General features: G+C 39.5%; 1 protein-coding gene across 1 annotated transcript in view; it reads right to left on the bottom strand.

Moving 5' to 3' along the window:
* Positions 1-1,733: 1,733 nt before the first annotated feature.
* MTMR12 (myotubularin related protein 12) overlaps positions 1,734-19,367 on the bottom strand; it is a 33,180-nt gene continuing 15,546 nt past the window's right edge. Inside the window, exons 7-16 of the mRNA XM_030237021.2 lie at positions 19,233-19,356; positions 18,024-18,099; positions 14,972-15,078; positions 12,705-12,829; positions 10,056-10,134; positions 8,407-8,477; positions 7,252-7,424; positions 6,391-6,558; positions 5,408-5,569; positions 1,734-4,445 (exon numbers count right to left, since the gene is read on the bottom strand). Of these exons, the coding sequence (XP_030092881.2) occupies positions 3,870-4,445; positions 5,408-5,569; positions 6,391-6,558; positions 7,252-7,424; positions 8,407-8,477; positions 10,056-10,134; positions 12,705-12,829; positions 14,972-15,078; positions 18,024-18,099; positions 19,233-19,356 (1,661 nt within the window). The 3' untranslated portion in view covers positions 1,734-3,869. The remainder of the gene's footprint in view (positions 4,446-5,407; positions 5,570-6,390; positions 6,559-7,251; positions 7,425-8,406; positions 8,478-10,055; positions 10,135-12,704; positions 12,830-14,971; positions 15,079-18,023; positions 18,100-19,232; positions 19,357-19,367) is intronic.

The following is a 19,367-nucleotide window of genomic DNA, read 5'->3' as shown; positions in this document are numbered from 1 at the left end:
AAAATTTACAAGTGCATTTCCTAGGCACCTGCTTTAAGCACTGAGGGATAACATTGAGGTAAGTGCCAATTCATTTTACTGGGTTGCTACATGAAAACCAGGGAAAACAAATGCTTGCTGAAAGCAGAGTAACATGCTATGTCTGGACACCAGCATTTTCTGTTCTACAGGGCTCCACAGCAGGAGCAGCACTGATCATCCACTACCCACCCAAACACTTGCTAAAATAGTAGCAGTCCTCTATTACATCTTCTGGGCCTCAACAGCACTTTTAAAGCTGGGACCCCAGTCAAACTTACCACCCAAGCAGAGGGAGTCCTCTGGGGCTCAGAACTGTGTGTAGATGTCTAGCCATGCCCTTCTAACACAGGCTGAATAACCCCATTGCCTTTGTACTCAACATGGTGGTGCCCTCCCCACAAAACTGTCTCTCCAGCTCAAGTACCAGCTCTCCTTATCTTCTGTGTCCACTCCTCTCCAAGTTAACTCTGTTATCCCACTAAGTTCTGTCATCCTGCAAATGCTGGCAAAAAGCATTTGTCACGTTGACTTTATTAAAAACCAAGAAAAATTAAGCAAGACCCTAAGAAGGGTTTTGCCCCTTCCATTCCTCACCCTCCCCAATTTACCCTGGAAGAGCATGTATAGTTCTGTACACAGAATGCTTTTTTCAGACTCAAATGTCCTTCCTATCCCAGAAAATGAAGTCCTTCACACAATTTTTAGAGATTTATGCAAAACCTAGCTCTTTGTGAAGGAGCACTCAGCCATAAATACTGTGTGAGGTCTCCAGGTAGTTTAGAATGAAGGTGACCTCTGCTGTGACAAAACTAATCCATTGTAAGAAACCATCAGCAGAAAGTATTCACCTGCCTCTGGAATAAGTTATGCTTCCGTGCTTCAAGCACAAATGGAAAAAGCTTCAGCTGGAGGAAAAGATCAGGAGGGCAAGCTGGCTGTAAACACCTTAATGAAGTACATGTTTGCATTTCTTCATGCTGCACATCAATAGCTGAGTCTTTTCAATAGTGAATGCAGCCCTAAATCACAGCCAAGCGGTCAAAGTACAATTGCTGGTCCTTAGCAGGTGTGGGTGAGGCAGAGGCACACCGTGTGGTACAACATGACCCACAGCTATTGCTGTGTGGGGCTTCAAGAACAAAGCTGGCACAGTCTCGTAATGTTTATGGGTTTTTAATGTGTGATTTGCACTAGTGCCACCTTTGACCAGGGGCTAGCAGTTTGTAGCGTCTTGAAAAAAGTGGAATTTAAAATCTGTGCTCCACAGCTTACTGTGGCTACCTCAGTCCATCTCAAAGACACATCTGGTTTGAGAACCCCCCCACCCCCTGTGGTAATTTCAAGTGGCTTAGTGTAAAAACGCAAGAACAAATTTCACCCTGGAAACCCTATATTGCTAAGACAACAACTAAGCAATAATATTGCTAAGAAACAAACACTCTTTAATAACCCCCCCAATACAGACAGCAGACAATTTCTAGATCACCTTTAACTTCCCACAGCCATCCTACTTCATTGCACTGAACTGTCCTCTCTCCTGCATTGGTGGCATCAGAAGTACAGCTAGATCAAAACTGGACAGCTTCCCCATCACAGTCTGTAAAATTCAGGATATAACCAGAAAAGCCTTGCCACTGCAGACTGTCAAGTCTGCTGTGATTAGTGTATCACTTGAAATGTGGACCTTAAACATACATTCTTATCTCAGGATGAATAGTTCAAAGTATATTTTATTGACATTCTTCAAACAGCCTGGAGAGAAGTAACAGTATTTAATCAAAAGAAGGAAAAATAAGATAGAAACCTGAAAAACTGCTAGCTTGCATTCAGTGTTAAAACTTGGAGGTATAAACAAAAGCCTGGAGTAAAAATATGAAGTATATTTCCAATCCTTCAGTGCAGAAAACCAGCAACAATGGTATTTACTCTACATTAGAAGTGTTCCCATGTTCAGATATATACTTCTCCTCTATATATATTTCTGATAATTTATGTACAAATAAGATGTCCAACATCTGTTCTTTAATACAAATATGTAATCTTCATGACTGAAACATTACAACAGTTTGATCAAAAGTATAGAAAATCATTTTAATATCTTTTTGTTTGTGGCAGTGTTTAAAAAACTCCACCCTTGCACCCAAATGACCTTAGAAGGACAAGTATTTCTTCCTTGTAATAAAACATTGCTCATTCAACATGCAAAGTATTATTGCATACATGAGTCATATGAATTACAACTAAGTCTGAAGGAAATGTGCTGTACAGCCCATTCTAGCAAGTGCTAGCTGTAATTATCACAGAAGAAAGCGTAGTACTACTGTATTTTTAAATAAAACACTACAAACTCAAGTATTGTCCTCACACTAAGACTTTAAGGCAATTAAGAGCTAGAAAGCTTCAGTTTGGCATAGCTGCATCAAGCTCTCTCCCAGTTATGAGAATTTATTTTTAGAGGAATGCTGATGAATTGTTGCTATATATTAATACAACTCAGTATGAAGTGATAAGTCATTTACAAACACTTAATATCCCCAAGTTTCACCGAGCTGATCAAATTTAAGCAACAGTTTATCCACCAGCTAAGTTTTCCAGCATGGATTTCTAAATTGTTATGAGAACAGAGAAAATATTCAATGTGTAACTTCTCAGTTTAACTGATTTTACTCCTTGAATCCATTCTTGGGGTATTACAGAATTTAAGGGTTAAAAACAGATCTGACAGTCAAATAATATTCGGCTTTACAAAGGATAATTATTTGCAGTAAAAATTTGTATAAACATACACGCAGTAGATCCAAGTCAACAGGCATTTCTTTATGGCTTCTTTCACTGAGGTACTGTTATAACATCCAGCAACAGGACACGAGTGTTCTATAAACACCACATTCATAAGCTGTACCACCAACTCATGACAAGTGGTAACAGACTGCAAATCCTGCTTCACTGCAGGACTACAGGAAAAGAGTCTTCCCTGCTATGTGGAGAGTCTCAGTGCAAGCTACAGAAAGCCTTAAAGGCAACTGGCATCAGTGGGGGAAAAGTTCCAATGAAAGTCTCCCTCTACTTAAAAGGAGAAAACATACTCATGGCAAATTGAAATCTCATTTGTTAAGAGCAAACATAAAATTCCAAGGCAGCAAGGGCATGTAGCACAGCAGCCATACATTAGGACTTGAAATGTGTCATTAAGCTCTTGCATCTGACCCTTGAGCTAAGTGCATGCATAGGCTCAGAGCAGCCAACCTGTGACCATGACACCACACAGAACACCACTGACAGAGGGGAAGGTGCAAGCACATCACTTCTGTTGATCCAACAGCAGACAGAAAACCCCTGGTGACAACAAGAGTATTCCTCAGCTGTCAAAAGTTGACTAGTGAGTGCACAGTTAGTTGCATCTTTCACTGTTTACATGGGGGGGGAATTTGCAAATCACAGTACTCCACTCCCAGTACTCTTAGTGCAAGGGGAAAGAGATGTTCTGTTAAGATAGCATGTTTGTTGCCATATGCATTTATCATTCTACTTTTACAGCAGAAAGTATTCTTTTGCTGTTTTTCTTCTTTTTTTAATAGAGTGGCCATGGTATTACTACAGCCAAGACTCCCATTTTCATTACACCCATGCTAAAAATACGGTTCTGCAATAAATATTGTTAGAGTAAAATGGAAATTCAAAACATGCTCAGTTAATTACAGCAAGTAGTTCTTTCCAATCAAGGATTTTTAACCCCACAAACCCATTAAACAGTTTGCAGATGCTCAAGTTCCTTATTTGAAGATACAGCACAACATTAAAACTCAGTGCTTAGCCACGTACAATCCATACTGTAATCTATGTACATGTTATAACATATCCCCACTTAGATCAACAAATTCATCATCCCTCTTTACCAAGTCATCTTCATCTTCCAAGTCTTTCCAGGTGCTAGTGGGTAAAGCTGGTTTGACAGACTGTCTCTGCAGTAAAGCAAATGGAAACAAGGAAGACAAACGGGCAGAATTTCTCAGCATGGGAACAGAATGTGCATCTCCAGAAACAGCCTGACTGTGTTCTTCATCCATTTTCACCTGAAGGCTTTGCACTTCCTCCATCAAGTCCAAAATCTTGGCAGCTGTAGCTATTGTTCCACCCCCATGGAGCTGGGCCTCAGGAATCCATCGTAGGTAACGCTGTGCCCAGACTTTGATTTCGGGGCCGTCGATGCGCGGCAGCAGAAGACCGTGGTAGTCGACAGGTTTGCTATGCCAGCTATCATAAAACTCCCTTAAACTATTAGGGGGCTCATCTGAAGAATTTATGAACTTGCCAATTCTTTTACCCAGAATGTTTTTAATTAAATGATCTGTTTCCTCCCTGAAAAATCCTCTCTTCGTGGAAGGCTTTGCCTGTGTCAGTGGCAAAGAAAGTTGCCGTTGATGCTTTAAGAGGGAAAAAAGGTAAAATATTCAGATAAATATTAATGGAATAGAACTTCAGAAAGCAGTTTTAAGAGGAAGAAAAACAAAATTGTATTCAGGAATGTCTTGCAAGCAATAGTCACTTGACCTATACAGAAAAGCAGTGGATGTGTTTAAATTGTTATTTTTCAATACATCAAGTACTTAACAGAGCATACTGAGTATTGCCAGCTTCCTTCCCTGCTTACCTAAAGTAACACAAATACAGCAATTGTCTTGAAAAAGCCAAACCCTCTGCTTACATTTAAGTATTGCCAGTGTCCATATTTAGTTTAGGCTAGTTAGAAATCTTTGTTTATGGGTTTTTACCCAGTGGTCCCTCACTGAATCTCAGATAAATGCTATAGATCATACTGGCAGTGTCTCACATGAGAATGCTTTACACAGGATAAAATTTACCAATGAACTGCAATTGAAAGAGGCTACTCCAAAAGTTTTTCCATGAGCTTGTGCTACATGCCAGTAATTAAGTGGTCTGTCCATAATCCTCCATACTCCAGACAGTTTTTTGCTGTTATTGATCCCCCTCCCATTTCAAGTGCGCACACACACACTCCAAAATTAGGGAGACAATCACAAACCTATGTATTTCAGTCAGGTAATCCACCATTTGGAACAACCAAATGAACTCCCTTCAAACACATCATTGCAACTTGCCTGAATATTAAATCCCATGACTTACCAACAGACTTGAATACAAGAAAAAGAATCCCTAACTTCATGGCTATGAACTATAAAAGAGTTATTTACAACTCTGATGCACACAAACTGGGTTCTTAAGATACAGGTGGGCCTGAAGTATATGTGTATTTTCTCAATTAAAAAAAATCTGCACCAATACTTTCACTGTGAGAACATTTGAAATAAGAGATATGCAAAATATTTCTAGAATTGAAATAACAGTTTAGCAGCACATATCTTACTTTGAACCGTGCAGTCTTCCATTGACTCCTATCTGGTTTTGGTTTCTCTGCATAAAGAGGGTTGTTCAGGAAAGCCAGGGCCTTGGGGTCAAACTGCACACACCAGTCCCACACAGTCAGGAATCTGAAAGGACCACTTTGTGTCTTGAGGCTTTCCCCACTCTGCCAAAACAAACAGGTCACATTTAATACAGCTAGAAGGGAATTCTGACTAAGTCAAGGTGAAATAAAGAAACTGGCTTTTCAGAAAAAATGCCACAGAGTTGCAACAGCATTCTTGCTTTCTATGTGCTCAATAACTGAACAACAACAGTGCAGACTTTCACAGATGAAAATAAAGTTAAATATTCTCAGAAAAAAAGACATTTTGAAACTTGGGCTAAAGACAGACACTTGTATTCTTCAAACACAGGGGGCACACTACGATTCCAAACGCCAAAAGCTGGAACTGCAATCATGCAATGCTACTGGTCTAGATTTTGTGATCAACAATTTATTTGAATGAAAGACAGTAATATTCACTTTTTCCTTTAGTCTTTCTGCAGTCTTGCAGAGGATACTCCCATTGCTCCCAGCTTCTTAGCTCTTAGGCTAGAGAAGAGCAGGAACCAAATATAAATCAACATTCAGGAGATGTTGATTTTGGAATACAACAGAATATACTATACAAGAATTTCATAGATAACTTATTCTGCCAGACAGCTGGATATTCCTTGTAGGTTAAGGAGCTCCAATTTCACTGAAGGCCATTAAACATGAAACTGCAGCTACATATTACAGGTAATATATTCCTTCTGTCATCATAAACTCCAAAGTTCTGAACTTGCCTCCCTATAGACAAAATTGCACTTGTTCACCCTTCAAGGCAGTTCAATGAGTAAGGAAAATGGTGCTGTTGGGAATTAGCTTTTTTTGAGAGTTCCTTTTTCATTGGTCAAACTCATTCTCCAACACACTGCATCCACAAAATACCAAACCCTTACCTTATTAGTGTCTCTTTGATGTTGAGAGTTGAAGAAAAAAGTGCTAAAAATAGGCACATAGAGGCTGTCTGACAAGACAGTTAAGTAAGTTTCTGTGAACTCAAATGCTGGAGGATACTGTTGTACCAGCTGCCAAACACAATTTAGCAGGAGGAGAAAAACAGGTGCCTATGCAAACAAAATATTTAATCAGTTTCAGAAAAAGTTAAAATTGTTCCACCATGCAAACTATTTCTTTTATAGTATCGAGTGTCTCCAAATACAAATCTTAAGGCAAGAAGCATGATTAACTACAGAACTGCTGCATGTACATTTGGCTGAAATTTGAAGATGTATTATCTGAGCAATCCTTGGCCAATTATTGACAGAAGAGATAAGCACTTTCTACTCTGAATTTAAATGTTGCCACTATGAAGCCTTTTAAAGGTGGCAAAGCAAAACTAGTTTATATCAATTCTTGATCAGAATTAGTCAGTGTACACCTATTACTTCCATTTGAATAGCAATCTAATCTAGTCCCAAAGCAAGACAGTAAAAAGTTGATCTCCAGATGTGACAGGAATAGGCATTTAACTTGAGTTATTTCTATGGATGCTACTACCATTAAACACAGTTTCCAAGAGCACAGGACACACGACTTTCAAAATACTCCAAAACCGGGAACTTTTTCCTTTGTTCTCTTTAATAATGAAGCCCTTGCTGATCTCTAAACAGCAAAAACAGTGACACTGTACAAACATCAACCCATAAAACAAAAGTTCCTCAGAGTAACTGGAACTTCTGGACTAACAGGTAAATCCCTCCTCATGCTGAGTAAGCTTATAAATAGTAAGTAAAGGAAAGCGATTTAAAAAATTATACCTCCTCTTTCTCACTTTTGTGTAAGTGGTTACAGCGATCCAAAAAGCTATGTCCTCCAATCACCCACTCCTTCTGAATAAGGCTCTGAAACCCTGACTTTGTTCTGCTGTATGAATCCATCATCACTTGAACCAGACTCGAGATTACACAGCACAGATCAGTAGCACTCTCTTCTATAAAGGAGAACAGAAACCACATTTTACACTGAGCCATTCGTCAAACATTATGTAAGAAAGCAAAGCATTGCCATGTTCACATAAACAAAATTGTATTTCCAGATCAGAGCAGGTGAGACGTCTTTGCAAGTCAGAGAGGAGCTAATCCATTATTCCAAATTTAAGGCTGCTTACACGCTTATCCTAGGAAAGTACTTGGACAATAAAACCTGCAAGCTCCATCCCTTACTACTGTAACTTGCCTATGCCCTTCAGTCTCCCACAAGCACACACTGCCCCTCAGCCCAGCCATTTGTCCTTACCCTTCCTACCCTCCACACCTAATTTCACAAGGTGTGAAACTGCCTCCTCATGCAACATACAGTCTTCACCTTTCCAAAAGGTGTCTCCAGAAAACACGTCTTACCATTCTCAAGTGTCTATATGTGTGAAAAACTCAACTAAATCACCAATCCAGGAGTCACTTAATAGTTAACTTTAGATTTGGTTTTACATGTGATTACTCAGTCTAGGAAAATAAACTGCTCAACATGTTTACAGTAAGTATATTATTCCATGTATTTTCAATAAAGAGTCTGCAGAATATCCAACATGTATCTAGAAAATATAAAGGTTATTTTTCAAGGTTTTCATATTACTGGTCCTTTGAGTGGATATGGTTCCCGTGCCCCTAAAGTACAGCAAAGGGCCTGGGAGACCTTAAATAAAATAAACTGGGAAACAGGAATGTTACCTCTTCCTTATGCAAGACTCTCCTGCCAATTTATCAGCAGCTTTTTCATTCATATCCTGCAACTGTGCTTACCATATTTTCTTTAACTACAGGAAGCATTTCCAGAAATGTGGGAGATACAGGTGTCTTACTTGAGCGCTGTAGAATTTTAGCAAGTCTCTACCATAATCATAAACTTACAGCTTAATCTACTTCAAAATGAATTTAAACAAATCAATATATAGGACTATCTTACTAAATTCTTACCTATGAGGAGAACATTTGTATGCTGTATTTCCAGACACTCAGCAACTTCTATGGCTTTCTTCAAGACTCTCCTGTTTTGGTACAGGAAAAGTTGAGTGAAGTTTCTTATATTAGTTTCCCCTAGACAGGGTTAGAATGCCACATTTGAAACTTCACTAGTTCTTTAAAACACAAAAACCATGCTCAGTTTGTGTAAACTATGAACTGCTCAGCTTTAAGAACATTTTATCTGGCCATTAACCATGCATTTTCAGTTGCTATGATACACCACTTTATTCTGGATCAACAGCAGCCATCACACACTGAAGTATTACAATTGCTAAGAACCAGATCTTTTTCCTGGAAAGAGCCAACATCACCACATTTATGTTCTCACATACTACATTCTACATTTCTTCCAAAATCTGCTTTCAAGAGAGAGAGGGAAGGATGAGCAATCAGCTCTTGTAAACACTCAGATAAAAGTAATACTGAGAACATTAATACACAAGGAAGACTGAGTGGAATTACAGATCACATAAACCAGATGTAACATTGCTGGTTTCTAGATCTAAATTTTCATAAAGTTAGTTATTCTTGGCAAAAGCCTGAACACAAATTAGGATTCTTGCAATATCTTAGGTCACTAATAGAAGCTGACAGTTTACTTCTTAAGTGTGGAGTAGTCAGATTCTTCTCTGTTCTATCATCTAGAACATGTGACAGAGCAGTCCTACTAACTACAAAAGCCAAGAACAGGCTGATGCAGGAACAAGCTGGATCCAAGTATGGAAATGACCAGCCTCAAAACCCAGCCTAGCTTTTACTTTAAACTATCTGTGATTTTCATTATGTCAATGAATTTCTCCACATATATGGTCTTCACTATAACCTTTCAATAAACACATTTAAATTCTGTATTAACAAGTTAATAATTATCAATATTTATGGACTGTTATTAAGACCAGAGGGACTGGAGCTGACTGCAGAAGCACTCCATGGTAATTAGCTGATTACAGAATAAAGTAACAGACAAAAGAGTTAGCAAAAAGTAACACTGAAAACATAACTCCTCAACATTCCACTACAACAAGCCTTAAGTTAGCCAACACCATTCCAACACTTACTCACTGTGGACTGCTGAAAGAAGAAAAGAGAACTTAAGGAACAATCAGCACAGAAGGGGGACAAAACAAACAAGAAATATCCTTTTATAAATCTTTAGTGGACTAACATCTTGAACACTGCACTTCATCTCATCCTAAAGGACATTACAGAAGTAGAGAGTACAGAGAAGAAAGGCAAGGCCAGTCAGAGACATGGAATAGTTTCACACAAGAAACAAACAGGGTCCTTAGTTTGGAAAGAAGGTGACGGTGCAGGATGGAAATTACTGGATCTGTATTTTTAACTGGCTCTCTGGAAGAATTGTAATTGGAATGATCTGCTACTTCTCATATCCTTTAAAGCAAAAGGTGTAACACAAGTCTGCACTGTTAAAAACACTGTCTCAAGTTGCAGAAATAAGATATATAAATGGGACCATAAGCCTGTCTTAATTTTTTTCCTGTTGGCAGTAAAGAATTCAGTTTCAAGAAACTAGCTAGAAAACCCACTACAAATGCAATTACCAACAATCTGAAACACAGAAAGCTGAAGATACAGCAAACCTGATTATTTCTAGCCAGTTTGTGCTCTCCAGTAATGAAAACCATTTCACATCAGTTGCCCAAAAGTCTGTACTGTTATCTGCAAAAAAAAAAAAAAAAGAAAAACAAAAATTGGTTTGTTCACACATACAATGATAATTAACAGCCATCCATTGATTAACCCTTCAGTTATGAACAGTATAAAGCAACCAGTACTAAGGAGTCAGCAAATCTTAATCACTATTAAAGTTGACAACTTATATCTAAATAAGAAAGTGAAGTAGTCCCACAAACATCAGAGTTTTATAGCACCACAGCCTTTTCTAAAAAGTAAGTTGAAGGTTCATGGCACTCAAACCAGATAAATAAATCTGTTGACAAAATGGAAAAGGAATTAAAAAGTTTAATCAGAGATGATTAAACATATGATGATCTACATAAAGCTTAACCTAAAGACACTAGATTTTGACAATCATTACCATCAGAGCCAGACACCTCAATGGGTTTTAGAAGTAGGTTATAAAAATTTATGGGATGTAAGACTACCTGAAAAATGTTTTAAACAGTTTTTGCTGCAACTAAAAAAAGGCATTAAAATACATAAACAGGGAGGCCAAGTTCAATACCAAAGTCATTAAACGCCTATGAATTTCACTAGGACTTTTGTAGTTTTTTTCAAATGCCACCTAAGTGTCCATTGCTTTTATTTCTACCAAAGCCAGTCAACAAATATTGGAAAGCTTTCACAAGCTGATACAGTCAATTAAAACCAGAATAGATTACATTTGCTGCATGAGACAATCCTTGAAGCACAAGGCCTACAAAGGTTCTACTAGTGAGAAACCAGATACACTAAATTCCTTCTTCCCCCACCCTTTCCAGAACAGCTTCAGTTCCACAAGTTTCTGTGTACCTGCCCATGTCCAAGAGTCTCTCCAAACACTTCCAGTGTTCAATTCCAGCACATTTACACACGTCTGTCTCTGCTGCATCTTGCTCCTATGCCTCAAATGCACAGGCAAACACGTGTTTTATTCCTGTAGCTGTGCTGCCTCCATGCCTCTGCACCTCATCCTGCTCATTACACAATTTAAACTCCTCTCCCAATTTCTTTCACCCTGACCATGGAAACTAGTTCTCCACAGAAGTATTAGAATGCATCTTCCAAGTTCTGTTCCATTAGACATAGTTTTCACCAAATCCCACCACCCTCACAGTAAAGAATTTTTTCCCCAATACCTGACCTAAAGTTGCCCATTTTCCCTTGTTCTGTCATTTCATGCTCTCATCTAAAATCCCTCTGTAGGAAGGGATCCTGTAGCCTCTACAGGAACTGGAAGGTTCCATAAAGTCTTCGTGGAAGCCTTCTCTTCTCCAGGCTGAACAATCCTAATTCTGTCAGCCTTTCCTCATGGGAGAGATCCTCCAGCCCTCTGATCACCTTGGCGGCCTCCTCTGGGCTGACTCCAGCAGGTCCCTGTCCCTCCCATGCTGGGAGCCCAGAGCTGGATGCAGTGCTCCAGGTGGGTCTGAGCAGAGCAGAGCAGAGGGGCAGAATCCCCTCCCTGCCCTGCTGCCCACAGGGCTCTGGATGCAGCCCAGGACACGTTTGGCTCTCTGGGCTGGGAGTGCCACGGACAAGCTGCCTATACCATATTAACTAGGCATGTACAAGACAAAAGTTATGGTTAATGTGTTCAGGCTTAAAAATATGGTAATAAGGTCATAAATTTCTGTAAGATCTTAGTACTTCTGCAAAAGGTAACCTGAATGTTTTCCTCAGACTGAAAGTGCATAGTGCTGTACTCAGTGAAGTACAGTCTAATATCAAACCTTATTTAGAAAACTGCAAGAATACTGACTAGATGGCAGTTTCAACACATTCCCTTTTGCATGAATATGATAATGACAATGATACAATTACATAATTAAAATACATAGTATTTCATGACACAGGTTAAATGACTTAAATTCAAGCTTAGGCTTTTCTCCAACAGAGGGTGAGTTACCAGAAATCAGATAAAAAGGTAATTATTTTAGCTTTTAAGATTCACTGTCGATTTGACAGTGCATTCTAAACAAAATCTTCAGTGTGAAACTCAAATACCTCAGAAGTAGAGCGGAGCTTTTTTCATCTCAAGAGGTGAGGTCAAAGTGTTTCATGACAGCAAAATAGTTGGAAAGTCTCAGAAGAAAGAAGCCTGAAAGCCTAGACCATACTTTCCCATGGCTCCCATTTGATTTCTTTCTAAAGGACAGAATTTAAGCAGCTTCATATGTTCTGAGATGTGACTAGTGTGTAACAAAACCAAGGGCAAAAATTAATTAGCAGTCTCTACTCTTGACAGAGCCCAAAGGCTAAAAGTTTGGCCACAGAAGACTGAAAATCTTCCCCACAAACTTCATTCCAATTACTGTAATCCAACTAACACTTAAGACTCTACTCCTTCAAAAGTAATTTTGAGATACTGTGACAGCTTAGCAAGTGGTGATTAAGTCAAAGAACTACAACCCTTCATTCACATCCAGACATGAGCAGTCTTCAGTTACATATTTTAAAATCTGCTTTTAACCACCCTCAAAATCTGCTTTTAACCACCAATCAAGAAAATACTGCACTCAGGAGTCACAGCACATCATTGTTATGCTTTGCTTTAAAGTCTGACTTACCTATCAAAAACAGCTGTTTAAATCTTGTGTATGCAGTCTGGATATCTTGCAGAGATGGAAGGCTGCTTGACAAGTCATCCATCTTCAGGAGCTCATAGGGAGGTTTGCTAATTGTCTTATAGATTCTAAATCAAACCATCAAGAAATTAAAGCTTTCTGCTTCACAAGTCAAATAATGCATCAACTATTATCTGAAGACAAAGTTAATAGGTTTGATTTATCAAAGAGTTGTAATACCAGAAGATAGACACTCTGGAAAGCTAGTGACCTCCATGCATTTCTAAGTACTGTCTGGAAGCTTGCCTACAGGCTTATAACACTATTTGATGCTTTTAACCATGACACCAATAAAATTATACTCATGCCTATTTGTGCAGTTATGAATATTACAAGCACTTTTTGATTTTTACTAGTGTTTCTTTAGTATTTTCTTCACTAGACACACCAAAATCACTTTACTAGGAGGTTGCTAGAGCTGTATCCTGAAAGAAGAGATGGACAGAAACACCCAAAACTCCCACCAGAAGCTTACAACTTCTATTGACTTTTGCTAACCAGATTCTGATATCTAGCTGCTAGGTCTTCTAATGAAGCACACAAGTAAAGGAAATTATTTGGATTCAAACAAGACAATGTACCTTGCACTTCCCTATAAATCTACAGATTTTTGCCTTGAAGGAGAGGAAGAAATATGAGGCAAGATGATGCTCTGGCTTGGACCCAGAGCATTCCCTCTCACTCAGGTTCCAGAGCTCAGATGAACATCAGTGTAGTAACTACATCTGCTGTCACACTGGCCTCTCTGTTATCAAGACCTGGGAAAAGTTGCTCTAGCTCATACTTCAGAAGTGAAGTCTTATGGGCAGTTTTCCAGGTAGGACAGAGTGCTTTGCTTCCTGCAGGCTGTAGCACAGGAACCTGCTTTAGGTAAGAACTACAGGAGTCCACATCAGAAACATGGGTTACCAGACCTAACGGAAGATGCATCAGATCAGAGACGATGAGGGAGAGCAATTGCTGGCCAAATACAGTGCTACTTCTAAATGACATAGCAAAGAACTTAGGCTGCAAGATCAGGCTCTGAACAGCTTTTTAAAAAACAAACTGCTAATTGTAAACATCTGCTCTGTGCCTGAGTTCAGACTATTACTGTAATGGCACTTGAACACACCCCGATGGCCAATTTGTAGATATATTTTAGACTGCAGTGATTAAACACCAGTACTGCACAGCAAAGAAAAACAGCAATACTGCCCCAAGTCAAAACGGCCACAGAGAAGGGTTCAAAATATCAGGGGATACCTTGTTAGAGCTTACTGCTAGTTTTATTTACTTTCACATCACTAAACAGCATTAAAGACAGTTCTAAGTCATATAAGCTTTCCCATTTCAGGGTAGAAATAATAGAGAACCTGCAGGAAGGGCCACAACTCTTTCCTATGCAAGTATAATTAATTTTATAAACAAAAGCAGTTTTAAGAGCCAAATCAAGCTGTTTTCTATTCGTTCTGTGTGATTAACAGGTCTCCATCTATGAGGAGCAAGGAGCTAATGTTCAATGTAGAGACTGTACCTAGGAGTCTGATCTAACAGGGGGCTGCTGAGAGAGAAGTTCTGTCTCGGACCAAGAACAGTTAAAAAAAGCACCAAAATTAATGGGCAAAAAGTCATTGCCATAACAGTCAGACAGCTGTGCTCCTTCCCTCAAGTTAAACTTGTCATTTCTTAAACTGTTGAACGAATTCAGTTCACTGTTCCATCTGAAAAAGTGCTGTCTGCCTTCACACCTGAAAGCTGCAGTAGTGAATTGCTCAGGCTGCCTCAGACATTTTAGGACACCTCATCTCAGGTTATTTAAGAACATGTACCTAGCTCTCAGAAGGTGGCAGAGTCTTAAAAACTCAGTTTGTAAATGCACGTTTAGAGACAGAGTCTACATTTCTCTTACATGCAAAACAATCAAGCCATTAAAGCCCACAGGCTTTGCTGCTTCTTTGCCTAAAAAGCACACCACAGTTAGTACAGATTTCTCAGAAATATATGTGTATGCAGCTCCACAGAAAAACCCTTTGGTGAAGTTCCAACCCTGCAAAAATGACCAGTGCCATTGGGTCAAGGGCTTAAACACATTCCACTACAGCAAACTACTTTCAGATACAGAACTTGTTTCCTGATGTGTGAAAGCTTAAAAGATATAGCATATATGGAAAAAGAGAAGCAAGGTCCATACCAAGCAAAGTGTTGTGGACAGAATAGCTATTACTGACCCATCCAAGAAGGCTTTTTGCATTTGTGAAGTGCTGTCATCCTGTTCTTTGGGAAACGTGGACATTTTGAGAAGAGCAGCACCATTATGGCAAGACCAACACCAAATCTGCAGAAAGATATTCATCAGATGAGAAAAATAAGTAAATTCTTCTGTACAAGGTATTTGCTCAAGTGACTGAGTAATTTCAAAATTTCTCTGTGCTTTTGCTTCATTGAATTTTTAGTGTATTTAATAACACCATCAACAGAAGCCAACTCCTACACCTGCACCAAAATTACATGCCTGAGTACACAATATTACCACTTGCAAGTTTTAAGTTAGACTTAACACAGGCACAGGGAAATATAAAATGACAGATTATGCCAAAACATTACTTTCTCACCTTCCCTCACAGGTAAAAAAAAAAATTGATCAAAAAGCTTACAGCCAAATTATGTCGGAATATATGCCACAGCAAGATAGAACTTGTATATATATATTATCCATCAGTTTCTCCACTATTGGATTTTTCTAATAGTTCAGCCTTGAGATAACTCACAATACATACACTGATAATTTTCCATGTGAACTATGCATAAAGAGTAATCGAGGCATATGAAATAAAGTATTAAACACTCCACAGCTAAATCAGATTGCACGGTCATAGATATTTCTTACGGCAAATCAGCCCTCAAAGCTTCTTACTTCCCTTTACCCATAATTTCCTCATTCATACTTCTTAATCCTTGAAGTTTTCAAGATGATCTGTAAACTTGCATTGAAACAGGGAGCAAGAATAATTTTCATCAGGAATATTACACAAATGAAATCAGGAAGTAGAAGCTCTCCTACCAATTTACAGTAACCAAGAGATGTAGCTCAGAAAGATACAGAAACCTCACAATCATCAAAAGTGAAAAAAATTACTACACTGTCCTTCCATTACCTTCTAAAACCAATTCAGTATGGCCCAGCTATCTTGACACTACCTTCACAGATACTGTTTGGAAATAATTAGAAGAGTTCTACAAGGCCTCTGAACAGTGGACAGCTACAGATGTTGTCATCTCTCTGGACATCTGTAAGGCCTTTTACATGGTTACACACAACATCCTTCTCTCAAAATTGGGGAGACAGATTTGATGCATGGAGTGTTCAGGGATGAGGAACTGATTGAATGGTCCCATTCAGAGAGTAGTGGTCAACTACCCAATGTCCATTTGGAGATCATTGATGAGTGGTGTCCCTCATCAGGGGATGAGTAGTACAGGGGTCTGTACTAGGACCAGGACTATTTAATACCATTATCAATGACACAGTCAGTTAGATTAACTGCATTCTCAAATTTCCAGATGACACCAAGCTGAGGTGGTTTGACAGGATGCCATCCAGAGGAACCTAGACAAGCTCAAGGAGAGGTCCATGGGAACACCATGAGGTTTAACAAGGCCAATTGCTGGTGCTGCACCTGGGTCAGGGCAATCCCCAGTACCTGCACAAGCTGGGCATGAGCAGCCCCAGAGCAGCCCTGCCCAGAAGGACTTGGGGTGCTGTGGGTGAGAGGCTGCACATGCCCTGCCATGGCACTCACAGCCCAGAGAGCCAAACGTGTCCTGGGCTGCATCCAGAGCCCCGTGGGAAGCAGGGCAGGGAGGGGATTCTGCCCCTCTGCTCTGCTGAGACCCACCTGGAGCACTGCATCCAGAGCTGGGCTCCCAGCATGGGAGGGACAGGGACCTGCTGGAGTCAGCCCAGAGCAGAGACACAAAAATGGTCACAGGACTAGAACACCTCTCCGGTGAGGATACACTGAAGAGTTGGGGTCACCCAGCCTGGAGAAAGCTTTGGGGAGTTCTTTTTGCAACATTTCATTACTTAAAGCGGGCTTATAAGAAAGATGGGGAAAGACTTTTTGTAGGTCTTGCTGTGGTAGGACAAAGAGTAATGGTTTGAAACTAAAAGAGGGTGGATTTACAACTATATGTACAGAAGAAATTTTTCTCAAGGAGGGTGCTGGAACACTGGATGGAACAGGACGCCTACAAAGGTGGTAGATGCCCCAGAAACACTGAAGGCCAGGTTGGACAGGGCTCTGCACAACCTGATCTAGAAGATGCTTTGGGTCATTCCAGAGGGGGATTATACTAGATGCAGTTTAAACATCCAGACTATTCTGCAGTTCTGTGAACACAAGATGGAATAACATATCCCAAACACTACTGTTTCTGTGTAAGAGCCAGTGTAATAGGTATCTGACTCTGAGGAAAAAGTCTACCACACTACTTTGACTTTTAGGCAGGACAGTACAGTACTATCTCCTCCATGGACCAATTAACTTAAGAGCACAAAATGAGCATGGTTTTCCTTGGCAAATTTAACAGACATATTTACATTAAGGTAAGACCTCACAAGTGAGATTACTTTTCTCCTTGTTTCCATCTTCTCTGTCTTACTGGTTCTTGAACTAAAAGGCAGGAAGCCAAGCCCAGCTTGCTACAGGCTGCAAACCAGTGTATTTAACTTCAATTTCTGTTGGACTTGTAGAACTAGTTTTTCAGTTGGGTTACTTGACTTTGTAAAAATGCTGCATCATCACAGCCATAGTACTAACCAGAACCCAAGCCAGGTAACTGGAGGTGTTCAGCTACACCTTACATGCAACATCTTCACCTCAATATCCAAATAGCATTTCAAGGCCTACATCTTGCCCCAGCCAGATGCCACTCAGCACAGTCTCATGAAAAACAGGCTGATGGACAGATAGGCTAGTAATATATGTAGGCTATAAAACATTAGTAAATGGGAACTGTGAAGAGTAAATATATGTTTTGCTGTTATGTAATGTATAGGTTATATATATGTTTTGCTACATATTATATACTGTTCAGTGAAATACAGAATGTATCAAGCACTTCTCCTTCCAACATCTGTTTCGCTTCTGTAGATGACCAGGTATACATGTAAACTGTTAAAAAAAATTCTGAAAACAATATGCAGTAACATATGAAATGTTAATTGAAATTCTGCCATCTCAGTGAGAGTCTTATCACCAGCCATGCACATATACTTACAGGAATGCCTCTGCCTTCATACTTCAAGATACTCTCTTCAGAAATGCATATGGGAACAACAAAATACAAAGGCAGCCTAAGACAACAAAGAAGAGTTTCTTGGTCTCCAAAACTGAACAAAGAACAACCTCAAAGTTCCTTTTAATGATGGTGAGTGTTCTAACTCAAATTCTAACTACATATTCACCTTGCTACAATAATCTTTCCTACTAGATAATTCTATTGTCCTCAAAGCTGGGCCTTTATTTTTAGCTTGAATAAGGCTTTTTTCCCAACCTTGAGGTCTTAACTATTTTAATTGCAACACTCCCCTGCCTTTGCAAAGGTGCAATTAATTGTAACCTCTAAGACTGACTACTAAGGCCACCTTGGCTCTCTCATGCTTTGCTGTTTCAAAAGACACTCTTGCAGTATTAAATGACTAGTTCTGTTTCCATGCCTCTAAAGCAGATCACATCCTAATTCAAGAATGCCATTTAATTTATCAAGGATTTCCAGCATCAACAAATACTATTTATGTTCAAGGTTCAGAGAAGCAATCTAGGTTGGCTTGTTAGTATTAAAGGGTCTCCCAAGACAGAGTTCTAGAATAAATAGTTAAGACTCTGAAATACTAGTTTTCCAAGGTCTGTGAAATCTTTCAAGATTTGACTATGAAACAACAGCAGAACTATACAATGCCTTGTGTATATCCTAAAGGGCTCACCACCAAATGCTACTCAGCTAAATTGGTGGCCAAACTCAAATTTAGCTAACCTCCTCCTAAAGGCAACACAACCTCCACCAGCACATTTTGCAGAATTACTTTAAACCAGTTACTTTTTCCCCACCCAGCCCCCTCCCAGCAACAACAGTGGAAAATCTTCAGTGAGTGTAAGTTTAAATTTTACCACAGTAAAGGTATAGGTCTGAGAAAGTGTCATCCTAACGAGTATGACAGAAGTGTAGGTCCCACACATATGTATTTTCTATTCTCCACCCCTAGATACACTCAAAGCTTGATTTAACCAAGGTCCTGAGTAGTTGAAGTTAACCCTCCTTGAATCAGGGGGTGTGCAGGATCACCTCCTGAGATTACAAACCAAACTATTCCATAAATAAAATTGAAAACCATATCCTAAAAAGACTCCCAAAAACCTGTATAATCCCCAGCATCAAAGGTAGCTCTGATTTTCACACATCCAAAGTGTGAAACCAGAGCAATCTTACTTTTCAGAGACTCTGTAGCCTTCGTTGGTGGTCACTGCTTTGTATTTCACATTCCCTTTGGTCCGCTCCAGCTCATCGCGCCAGTCCTCGAGGGTCTCAAACATCACAGTTTGGTTCCTCCCATCTGTCAGACAT

The sequence above is a fragment of the Serinus canaria genome, chromosome Z (genome assembly GCF_022539315.1).
Source record: "Serinus canaria isolate serCan28SL12 chromosome Z, serCan2020, whole genome shotgun sequence".
Taxonomy (NCBI): domain Eukaryota; kingdom Metazoa; phylum Chordata; class Aves; order Passeriformes; family Fringillidae; genus Serinus; species Serinus canaria.
The sequence above is the reverse complement of the archived record's forward strand: the minus strand, read 5'-3'. Positions and strand labels throughout refer to the sequence as shown.